The sequence below is a fragment of the Lactuca virosa genome, chromosome 6 (genome assembly GCF_052849685.1).
Source record: "Lactuca virosa cultivar CGN04683 chromosome 6, Lactuca_virosa_CGN04683_v6, whole genome shotgun sequence".
NCBI lineage: Eukaryota > Viridiplantae > Streptophyta > Magnoliopsida > Asterales > Asteraceae > Lactuca > Lactuca virosa.
This window is the reverse complement of record NC_136431.1, coordinates 105,495,598-105,508,071: the sequence shown is the minus strand read 5'-3', so window position 1 is coordinate 105,508,071 and position 12,474 is coordinate 105,495,598. Positions and strand designations below refer to the sequence as shown.

The 12,474-nt window shown below is 35.4% G+C and overlaps 1 protein-coding gene and 1 non-coding gene across 2 annotated transcripts; one reads left to right on the top strand and one right to left on the bottom strand.

Moving 5' to 3' along the window:
- Positions 1 to 288: 288 nt before the first annotated feature.
- Positions 289 to 392, bottom strand: LOC145123178 (small nucleolar RNA R71). The gene has a single exon (XR_013715049.1). It is a non-coding gene; the product is annotated as a small nucleolar RNA R71 (small nucleolar RNA).
- A 1,144-nt stretch (positions 393 to 1,536) lies between these two features.
- Positions 1,537 to 1,929, top strand: LOC145121823 (uncharacterized). The gene has a single exon (XM_079057522.1). It carries the CDS (start codon positions 1,537 to 1,539, stop codon positions 1,927 to 1,929), a length of 393 nt encoding a protein of 130 aa, XP_078913648.1.
- The last annotated feature ends 10,545 nt before the right edge of the window (positions 1,930 to 12,474 follow it).

Genomic DNA, 12,474 nt, shown 5'->3' with positions numbered 1-12,474 from the left:
AGAAGTTTTGAACTCACGGGGCATATTCTATCAATGCTCAAGGACATACCTTTCGTCGGGAAAGAGTATGAGGACGCATTCAAACATATTGATGAAGTAAAGGACATTTCAAACTACTTCAATGTTCCAAATGTGCCATGAGAGTCGGTGTTACTTAGGATGCTTTCAGTGACATTTACCGGTGAAACTAAAGTTTGGTTAAAATCACTTGCGCCCGGATCCATTACTACTTGGGAAAATCTTCTTGACGCTTTCATTGAGCAATTTAGCCAGCCTTAAAAGATCTTAAAGTTAAAGAAAAAGATTGCTAACTTTCAACAAGTCGGATAATCGTTGTTTGAAGCATGGGAGAGATACAAAGGGTTGCTTAGGAGTTGTGCTCAACATGATTTGAATGTCCAACGAGAAGTGTCAATTTTCTATGATGAGGTGAATGTCACAACAAGGCTACTTTTTGACTCTCAAGGACCAATGACGAAGAAAGAATCGGCCATGATAAAGGAATTAATCGAAGAATTCGCAAAGCACTCATGTGAGTATCGTAACCCACGAGAGGATGTTACTAGAGGTAAAGGAGATGGAGTGAACGAGAACTTAGTTGTGGTTTTGGCAAAATTAGAGAATATGGATCGGAGAATGACGAAGATGGATCAATCTATCCATGCAATTCGTGTTGGTTGCGACAATTTCCATAGACCACATTTAACGAAGGATTACGATTTGGATGAGAACGGGAACAAGAAAGAACAAGTGTTTTACTCTAGTGGTGACAAGTATGATGAAGATGGAAGCCGAATAAAGAGTGGTTGCCATATGACGAGTACAAGAAGCAAAAGGATGAGAAATATCGACAAACTGGTAGAGGCTACTACCAAAAAGAACAACCACCACCCGAGAAAAAGATGGATTTTGAGTCCATACTTAATAGGTTTATGGAAGCCTCAGAAAAAAGGCATGAAACTACTGATGCTAATGTGAGAAATCATCAAGCTTCCATCAATAACATACAAACTCAATTTGGGCAATTAACAACACTAGTTAACGAACGACTACCTCCTAGAAATCTCGACCCGAAATCCCAATCCCATATAATGGCGATTTTTACTAAAAAAGAGGTTCATTTTGAGCCATTTATGACCCATGTTATAGGCACTACAAAGCCTAATTCTGATTTGGAAGAAGAGAAGCCCGAAGCTAAAAAAGAAAAATATGAATCGAATTATGATGATTCACCACGTCGTGGTGACCTTACCACGACATGGTCACTGGCGAATCAAAATTTTTCTCCTCTGAATTCATATCAGCTACCTTTACCATTCCCATCTCAAGCGATTAAGCATAATCTGGAGACGGAACAAAAGAAGTTCATGGAGCAAGTTCTATCTCTCTCAATCAACGCATCTTTCCTCGAATCAATGGCCTAGCTTCCTAATCTTGCTAAAGATGTTATTACCAATAGAAAAGAATTGGAGAAGGCTTCCACAATAGTGTTAAATGAGTTGTGTTGCCACAATCATGAATGGGGTACCAATCAAAATGGGAGATCCGGGCCAATTAACTTTTGCTTGTGAATTTGGAAATTCTACTTTTATAAATGCTCTAGCAATTTCGGGGGCAAGCATCAATCTTATGCCATATTCTTTCTATAAAAAGCTCAGTCTAACAAGGCTACAAAACACAAAGATGACACTTCGGATGGCGGATCACTCAATCACAAACCCACGGGGCATCATTGAAGATTTGTTGGTGAAAGTTGGGAAATTTATTTTTCCAATCAATTTTGTGGTTTTAGATATGAAAGAAGATGAAGACCTTCCCATCATATTTGGAAGACCATTTTTTAGTAACGCACGAGCCCTTGTTGATATTCATGACTCCAAGCTCACATTTCGTGTAGAAGATGAAGAAATCACTTTTGTAATGAGTTAAAGAGTGAGTAATGACATGTCAAAAGATGAAGTGTTAAAGAAGAATAATTTGGAGGAAGACAATATTAATGAGCTTGTGGAGATTGAAAAGTTGATGGAAGAAGAGTTGAAAGTTTGGGAGAAACCTCGAGTGGGAAAAGTAAGATATTCCAAACCTAGAGCTTCAATTCCTATGACTTTTGAGGTATTGGCGTTCACTACTCCCAAGTTTCAAGTGGATGAAGAGAGTGATAAAGAAGAAGATGATTCGAGTGGCAAAGAGGAAATGATTGATGAAAAATGGTTGATGAATTAAAGGAGCTATCAATTACAAAGATGGAGTTAGACAAGTAGGATCATGAAGAAGAGAAGAAGAGTAAAAAGATGAAAAAGAAAAACAAGGGAGTGAAACGAAAACATGCGGAGAGCGCTAATCAAAAGAAGAAATAAAATTAAAAAATGTGTACATTCGTCGGGTTCAAGCATACAAGCACAAATGGAAAGAGAAAAATGTGAAAATGGAGATCCCACTCCCAACCGCAGCAACGTAGAATGGGAAGGAGTCCGACTCACTTCTCTTACAAAAGAAGCGCTTCTCGGGAGGCAACCCGATTTTTAAGAGTTTGCGTTTTCATTTCTTTTACTTTTGATTTCTTTTAGTTTTTTTGTTTTGTTTTTAGTTTTTATGTTACTTTAACAAATGATCATGTGTCTTTCTAGTTTTTTTTATATTATTTTATAGTATTGAACGTAATTGAAGCAGTAAAGGAGCTTAATAGATGCAAAAGCCGTGCAACTTTTCTTTAAAGATTATAATTGAAGACCATGTTTTTGAATAAGTGTGGGGTTCCCACCTAGTGAAGAGAAGAGTTTTGAATAAATTTTTCAGAAAGAATACTTTGGGAATGATCCTCAGCCATTAAGAAGAAACGATGAATAATTTTGGGTCTAATTGGCATTCTGAGAAGTCACCATGACGTGGCCATCATCACTACGTCGTGGCATTTGCCTTTATTGCAATTGAATTTCATCCGATCTATACACACGTTGTGACATCTTTAAACCATGCCAATGTTCTTATTTTTTATGATCATCATGACTTCTACCTCGACACCATGACGTGGCGTTGCTTTCCCACGTCGTGGCCCACGATCAACACACTTTTTGAAGATGGTTCTTTGGTTTATTTTGATCTGACACATTTACATTTACATTCACATGCATGAGAGAAGAGTTCAGAAGTACTGTTTCTAGCCATTATATGACATGTCCAAGCTTTTCCACACACTTTCAAGAATTCGATCTCACCACTACTACCCTAGGGGAGTCTCTTCCAATTTCTCATCTTTAACTTTATGTTCTTTTATTGTTTTAGCATGCAATGGGGACATTCCATCATTTAAGTGTGGGGTAGGGGGTTGAATATAGGAATGCAAACATACTGATTAAAAAATTGAAAAAATGATGACTGGGATTTAAAAATTTATTAGAAAGATTTGAAATAATAATCTAAAATTTAATCTAGTTAAAAAAAAAATTGTTATGTTGATATCTAGGTTGCTAGCATGTGTGGGACAATCCGATGCGAGCCTCAATGTTTATTTGAGCCAACATATGTTATAGTGTATTTATGGCTTCCCTATCCTACTGAAATCAAGAAACAAAAACACGACCTTGCTTAGTTTGAGGGCCATAATATGTTTAGCATCGTGTACTAGAAATATATCCAGGAGAGCTTATGTAGTCATTGCACCATTAGACTAATACCTGTAACCAATAAGGGTTGAAGTTAAGTTCCCTTGCTTAAGCATAAGTTTTTTAGGTATTTTTAGTTTTGAGCGAAAAAGTGAGAAAAGAAATAAAAAAATGAAAAAATTGTGAAAAAAAGAAAAAAAAAAGTGAAAAAAAGAAAAGTAAAAAAATTTGCAAAGTTTGAGTAAGAGTCTACAAAGCTATGAAGATCAAGAAATATGAAGAAAAGTTCCAAATCATCAAAGACTCAAGAATAAGGCAATTTGCCAAGTTGTTATTTATTTATTGTATTTTTTTTCTAGGTTATTTTTCCATATGTATGCTTAAGAGATTAACTAAAAATACCTTGAGGTTAAGAAAGTTTTATGGGGATGCATTCGGAGGGATGCATAAAATGAATGTTGTTCAAAAGAAGTGGAGAAGTGTTTATGAAGATCGTAAGTATTTAGGATTGGGGAAGTTGTTAGGAAAAACTAGACACAAATACATGCATTGTGGTCTTGATGTAATGGAGAAGCTCAAAATGGATTTTCTTGTGCGATGTTGGTAGCTAGGGTTTTGATGTGATAATAGTAAAATCAGTTTTGCTTGTGACAAGCAAAAGCCAAGTGTGGGGTATTTTGATATGTGTATATTTAGTCATATAATTCATTCATATTTTTTAATACTTTTAGCTATAATTATGATTATTTTGGGACAAAAGGTGCTTATTATATTTGAAATATGTTTTGCAGTAGCAAAGACATACTTGGGAAAAAAGGAAGCAACCGAGGAGCTAGAAGCAGGAATGGATAAGCTAAAGCAGGAATGCAGAAAAAGAAGACTTGAAGATAGAAGACCACGGCGTGGTAATCACCACCACGACTTAGCGAAAACAAGTTTCCTGATCAATAACATAGACTTGGATAATACAGGATAAACTCGAGGACCACGACGTGGTGACGATCAACCACGCCGCGGTGACCAGATTTTGGTAATTATAAATATGCGGTCATTAGGTCGAATGGAGGGAGATCTAACCGGTTTTCTGAGGAGAATTTCAACTAAAAACCTTTGAAAACTCAGAAAAAGATAGAAAAGCAAGTGGAACTCAAGAATTGAAGAAGAATTATGTAACGTCCCAAAAACGGTGATAAAAAATTTCATTTGAAATACCAACAAATTCATTCATTAATTGTTTCAAAAACGATCACCAAATACAATATCAAATATCAGAGTACAAATTATTCAAAATACGGAAATCACAAGGGGAGGATGTTGAGCCATCACGCCGTGCCCTTCCCTTTCGAACCGGAAGAACCTGAAACCATACATAAACTGCAAGCACTAAGCTTAGTGAGTTCCCCAAAGTACCACATATCAATCATACAACTGGGCTTAACCCTGGGGTGTGTTCCAACCCGATATATATATATATATATATATATATATATATATATATATATGGGCCCAACCCTGGGGCCCCATCCTAGGGTATATTTCAACCCGATCATTACATATAGGCCCGATGTTGGGGCCCGGACGGGGGGTATATTTCAACCCAATCATACACTAGTGGGCCCCGCCTTGGGGTCTATTACAAAAAGAACATACGATAGTGGGCCCCGCCTTGGGGTCTATTTCAACCCGAACATGCAAACACATATAAGTCACATAACAACTATCATCCTACATAACACAATGATGGGCCGACATTGGTGCCTTCGACCCATGGATACAGTGAGAAAACTCACCTCACAGACGGATAATAAGTTGAAACAACACAGTGCTTCAAAACCAACTTTACTGGTCACCTTTACAAATAACAGTGACCAAAACTCAGAATATAGCTCAAAATAATCAAAATACCCCTAAGTCAAACTTGGTCAAAATCCTGGTCAAAGTCAAAAATCAACTGAGTCAAATCCATTGGATAAAACCCTAATATATGGTCTCACGTCGTGACCGGTCCTTGGTCACGTCGTGAGAGTCAACCAGGTCCGATTTCAACAACTCGCTCCAGGCTCAGATAACTCAGTTATGGATTCCTACTTGGCTGACCTCACGACGTGGGAATCATAAAGTCACATCGTGAGTTCCATGAACTCACATATTTACAGGGTTAATCTTTGTCACATCGTGAGACCTGATATCTCACGACATGACTACAGCCTGAAGCCAAAATTTAAGGTTTTAAGTCCTTAATACCTTAAGCCATTGAATCCATCTCATCCAGAAGCTAAAGGGGACCCCTAAGGTCCATAAAAATGTTTGCTTTATGGTCATGCTTGCACCATGCATGACCCAATCAATTCTAGGTCAAAAAGTGGAATAATATGCATCAAACTCTCATGCATGGTTCTTATACCTCACTAACTTCCATATCCGGACTATATGATTATCAAGGAACCCTTAGAATCCATAGAGTTGCTAACTTTATGGATTTACTTTACTCAAGAATTCTTAACATGAAGGAATATGGACAAACCCCTTGATCTATCCATAATATGCAATAAAGTTTGAACATTTGATACTTACAAAGGTCCAACAACAAGAAGAGACGATGATGATGATGATGCTACTTTGCCCACTCCAATACTAGAACACTTCTTTCCACTTATTCCCTCCTTCTTCAAGCTAGAAAATGCACCAAAAATGACTAAGGAATTCAAGAATGATTGACATCAAGGTTTCTGGAGGCTAAGGGTGAACAACCCTAGCCCTCTCATTCCATTCAATACCGAAAAATTAGGGTTTTGGTCATCAGACTGCTCTCACATCGTGAGCAACAAGGGCTCACGTCATGAGATTCAAGGAATGCAGGTCAACAAGTCAACCTTGGCTCATGACATGAGATGCATTGCTCACGTCGTGACTTCATCCAAATGCTAAAGAAAACCTCGAAATCATCTACCTTAAAATTGAATGTTACAACTTATAATATTTCCACATAGATCAATTTGGTTTGCTTATCATACTCATGACTAGTCTTTATTACATGACTTTTGTGTGTTTTTTTGCTACCATGAGAGGCTAAAACCCTTTTACTTCTGTTTGGGGAAGATGAACCTAATTCTATTGTGTTGATTTTGTTTATTGGATTATATATCTTGATTTTACTTGTGTTTGATAATTGAAACACTAGCATGTTTTAGTTATAATTTATATTTATTATTAATCAGATTCTATGTGATAGTTGATCATTCTAACTGCATGAATTTGTTCCCTAATTGTTTATGATCATTAAATAATTAGAGCTAGGATTAACCACATCTTAGATAAAGTAATTAAAACTAGTAATTTTAACTGTGTTAGAGAGCATAATTAATCTTAATTTGTGCTTGGGTGCTTACCCTTATCATAGGATAGTAGCTACTATCATTCATAGTCCAATTTGTGCTCACTGTCAATTTGGTGTTTAACTTGTGCATGATCATTGCATGGTAATTCATAAATTGGCAAGTCTAGGTATTTGATAATAATAACTAGATAACAATTTTGTAATCAATATATATTCTATCCACTATAAATCAATCATAGGAGAAGGTGAAATCGAAAGTGAACAGAAGTATTCTTTAGATCTTGAAGTAAATCCGTGTTTAATTGCTTAGTTGGTAATTTGGTAGTCTAATTTAAGTTATTTTGATCTTGCAAAATCACTAAAAACCACCCCAATTTAAGTTTGTTTCTTAGTATAATTAGAAATAGTTAATTTATTTAACAAAATTTCGTTACCTGTGTTTGACACCCGACTTACCCAAACTATTCTATAATCGTCTAGGTACACTTCCTATAAGTGTATAGCTAGTTAAGTGCTTTGGTTACAAATTTAAAATGAGTAGGTACTTTTATGCACATCAGTCTAATTCTACCTTGAGAAAACTACAAGCCCAACTGATGATTCATTACACCCTCACAAACTGCTCATTGACCATGTGAATGTTGTGGGCCACCCCCACATTCTTACAACACTACTACCACTATCTGTCAACCTAGTGAATGCTACAACCACCCCACAGTCTTACAACATACTATCAACCTGGTGAATGCTACGAATACCCCGTAGTCTTACAACACTTCCACAACAACCTATCAACGTGGTGAATGCTACGGCTAACCCGTAGTCTTACAATACTTCGACAACAACCTATCAACTTGGTGAATGCTATGGCTGCCCCGTAGTCTTACAATACATCCACAACAACCTATCAACCTGGTAAATTCTATGGCTACCCCATAGTCTTACAACACTTCCACAATAACCTATCAACCTGGTGAATGCTACAGTTACCCCGTAGTCTTACAACACTTCCACAACAACCATGGACCCAACCCATGACATGTTGGATTAATGTCTAAGTCCATAACTATATTTGGTATGTACTTGACCCGACCCGACATGGTCCATTTGGGTTGCACTTCACCGGCACAATTTATATGGATAGTCTTTTGAGAATAGTATATTTATGATTTATATTAATATATTATAAGTTCTAATATATTAATATGGAATCATATTATTTAATTAGTATTGATCAAGAATTAATTTAGAATTAATTAAGTGATCAAAAAGAACTAATTAAATATGGACTCTTATATATATGGAATGGGCCAAGTTCATTTAGGTTGGGCTAAGCTTTCATGGATGGTCCATGGAGCTTTTAACCCATGGATCCTATGTAAATGAAAGGTCATGGGTATTAGGGTTTACATGGATGTAACCATAATCCTCCATAATATATAAAGGGGTCCTTGGCTCACAAAATTGGCACAAGTGTGTGAAAAAAAGTGTGGGCCGATTTTAGTGAGCATACATATTCTCTCAAGTTCTTCCAAGGTGTTTTGGTGATTTGTGATTCCACTTGAGGTGTCCACACTATTGGGGCTAAGCTCTTAAAGCTTGAAGACATCAAGCTACATCAAAAGGTATGTCATCTAACTAGAACTTTGTAGTATAGGTGCTTCATAATATGCTAGTTAGGATGAAACCTTGGAATATTTAATATTTGCATGTATAATAGAGAAAACATAGATCCAAGGTTTATAGGGTTGCATGTACACCATAGGAGTGTTAGAATGCTCAAAACCCAACAGTGGTATCAGAGCCATGGGTTGTTTTCTGTTATATTGATGCAAATGTTTTATTTTCAAAGTTGGAAAAAAAAAAGAAAAAAAAACATGACGTTTGTCAAATTTTAAGATAATTACTTGTTTTTGTGAAAAACTAATTATTTGTAAAATTTGAATCATTTGCTATATGAGTTGAATTAGGTCAGATTTAGTAAAAGATAAAATGATATGATTTTTTTATTAGTTTTAAAAGTTTGATCTAAAGAGTTTTTTGGAACCTCCATAAGTTATGGATATGAAAAGGTTTTTAAAAAAATTGATTCAAAGTTTTTTATGGAGTTACAAAACTTGGTCTTAATGTTTTAAAGAATTCCATAACTTGTTCTTAAGTTATGGAACATGAAAAGTTTCATCATAAAACAAGTATTTAACTCCATAAGTTATGGAATCCAAAAGTTTTTAAGAGTTACAAAACTTGCCCTCAAGTTTTGGAATTTGGAAAAAGTTTTTTTATGATAAAAAAAAAAGAATTGAATTCTAAAACTCTTGGGTTCATAACTTAAACAATTAATTAAATGGTTTTAATTTTGAATGTAATAATTGGAATTATGATGTTTTTATTGAATAATTCAATTAACTCTTATGGACTTTATTAATAGATAATTAAAGTGTTTAATTAAAAGAGAATTAATAATTCCATAATGACATGGTTTGAATTTAATTAAATTAAGAGTATAGTTTAATTAATAGATTAAACCACCAAGTATTTTAAATGTCTAAAATACACACTTATACTATTATAATATTAAAAGTTTACTATATTATATGTATAAGAGCAAGTCGTCTTACCATTAGTAGGCCTCATTCACGAAGCCGGTCTATAAGGGGGGTATAAGGTTACTGCCTATAAAATGGCAGTTTAATGGGTGTCCACTCTCACTCACCGCTTCCTTGACCGGTGGAGGGTCGTTAGCCGAACAGGTAGGACAAAGACTATAATTCTCCCTTCATTATAAGTATAATGATAAATACTAAGTAGCTAAACACTTATAAATTCCCAATCTTAGTTACTTAGGAAAATGTGAATAAGGTGCTAATCCATGAAATTACACTGAGGTTCTTCACTAGTGGGAGTCTTAAAGATCCTAAAAATAATTTCAAGAACTAATCAAGAATAAAACCTGAGGTTCTTCACTAGCACACGACTTGAGGTTTATAACTTATCGTGTTGACATATTCTGTGCCCATTCCAGTTAAAGTTGGCTTTGCATAGGAGTTCTGAAAGTTCACAATTGGTTGCATAACAACTTGGAAGCAATGGCAGGCCCTGTACTGCCAGGTGGCAAGAAGTTAAGATTGCATAAGTTTAGTCCATATGAGTTTGGATTTGTCATTATCCTTGTCTTGTGACTATGGTTTTGACGATTCACATGGATAAGAACACATACACCATAAAATCTAAGGGTCATAACGTTTCTCTCCGATTCATGAAAATGATGGTGAGGAAACACTTCCACCAAGTAGATTTGAAGCAGATGGCAAAAGGTCTAAACAATTGAGACTATGATTACGGCATCCCTTTTCATAGTTCTGAAATTGTTTAGACACACATGCATGCTATCTAAGGAAAGGTGTATGATTTTGATAAAGTTTTATCAAAGCATCTCGTATCAGAAATCTGAACTTTGGTAAGAAAGTCAATAAAGTATTGATTTCTAGAAGTCCAGTTGATTTATGAGTACATGTCAAAGCTAGTGGGAGCATAAGTGTTATGCTAATAATCATCATGTTAGTGGGAGCATGATAATTATTGTTAGTGTTGCAAGTTAGCAATGTTAATTATAGAAAACAAAAGTTTCAATTCGTGAGGCTGCAGGGATTGAAAAAGTTGTTTTGCTATAATTAAGGGAGAGGATATACTTCATTTCAGTTCTAAAGGCTTAGATTGAGACCTTAATCATCTTTAGTCAAGAATATATATATGAATTTCATGTTGGATTGGTTCAACTTAAGGAAATTCTATATATTGCATTCTCAAAATTCGATTATGATTACGGCATCCCTCTTCATAGTTAAATTTTGAAAACATGGAAAATAAAAATATTGTAGCAAAAGACTGGTCTAGAATCATGTCTTTATGTGAGACATCATGAATCGTGTACCATTTGCTTTGGGTACAAGATCGATTGCATGTGCTATAATATTTGTCATTTCTAAATTTTTCCAAATGCCCAGAGGCATTAAGAAGGGAAAAGGTCTAGAATTGGATATGACTAAAATGATTAAGCAATTTTCGAGGACAATCTGAGGTTTACCAAAGATTGGTTGCTCAGGGACAGTTGGAAGTATAGTGCTAATTTTGGAAGGACCATATTGACATATTCTGAAAAGAGGCATCTCTTATTCAGAAGTGATAGTCAAAATGAGAATATGGAGTTGTCTCCATAGGTGGAAGTTATATGTGTAAGATTAGAAAACTTAATGCAAGAAGCATGTCCAAAGCAATGTACTTTGAATATGAGACTTAGTTTCCATGGAGTTGATCTCCATTGGAATACCTTATAATGACTGTTGACAAGTCTTTGTGACTTTGTACATATTCATTACAGGAGGGTCAGTGCATATAGGTTTAAAATCTAAGCAGATTTCGATAAATGATAGGAATTTGAAATTCTCACATTTTTCGATAAGGATTTGGGAGTGTGAAATTAGAATCATTGAAATTATGTTCAATTGGTTTATTTCACAAAGTAAGGATCATAGACAAACATAGAATGCATACTTGGTGTATGGCAAAGCTATTGTTTAGAAAAACATAATGTACATGCTTGGAGCATGGGACAACTAGTGTTTTTTATTCAGGTATAAAGTTGATAAAACCGAAACAATGAAATAATGGGTAATCAGTATGGTGATAAATAAAAGTGGTCTATTTATATTCATAGGGTTTGATACCATATTTGATTCATTTATTCTTGTGTTTCATTTTGCATGTTTTGACTTCCAGAATAAACTAGGTCATTCTTCCTGAATGACTAAGTTATTCAAACTATCCACAGTCGGTCATATGTTGGAAGTAGATATGAATCAAGACTGTCATGGGTTGGCTTGTAGAGGTCTAAGATGTTGGACAAAGCGGTGCTACAAGACTCATGAGTGCTCATAAGTTCTGAGTATTTGATTCAATCCACGCTCATTTGAATCACTTCATGGATTTTATCACGAGTGATCATGAGACGATAATATCTTATATTCTTTAAACCTAGAGATATGAGTTGTTACTATGAGTTGGTTATACATTGATTGCACGAAAACGCATTTGGTAACTCGATGTTATAAAACGTGCCTTTGTGTATGATTCAACAAGTAGTAGAACAAGCCATATGAGTCGAAGTTTATCCATTCCTTTTACCTTCGGGATAAAAGCGATATCTGTGGGCCCCTCGATGATTTAGCGATGATACATGTGAGTGCTTGGCCAAGCCAGGATTGATTTGATTTGTTCAATCAGTCAGTCTTCATAAATCGAAAATTGGGAAACAACAAATGGACAGAGAGAATGATTATAATCCATGTCTCAGCCCATATGATATCTAGAATGGAGGAATATATGATCCCTTATCTAATGGACAAGTCATTGACAAGGTCAGAGTTCGACAGCGGCTTTAAGAGCTACGATTGCCAGTTAGGTTTTGAAGTCATACTCAATAATAGTTTTAGACTTATCCAAGTGGGAGACTGTTGGATTAATGTCTAAGTCCATAAC

Coding starts and splice junctions, on each gene's coding strand:
- LOC145121823 (XM_079057522.1), top strand. CDS start 1,537: ATGGGAGATCCGGGCCAATTAACTTTTGCTTGTGAATTTGGAAATTCT.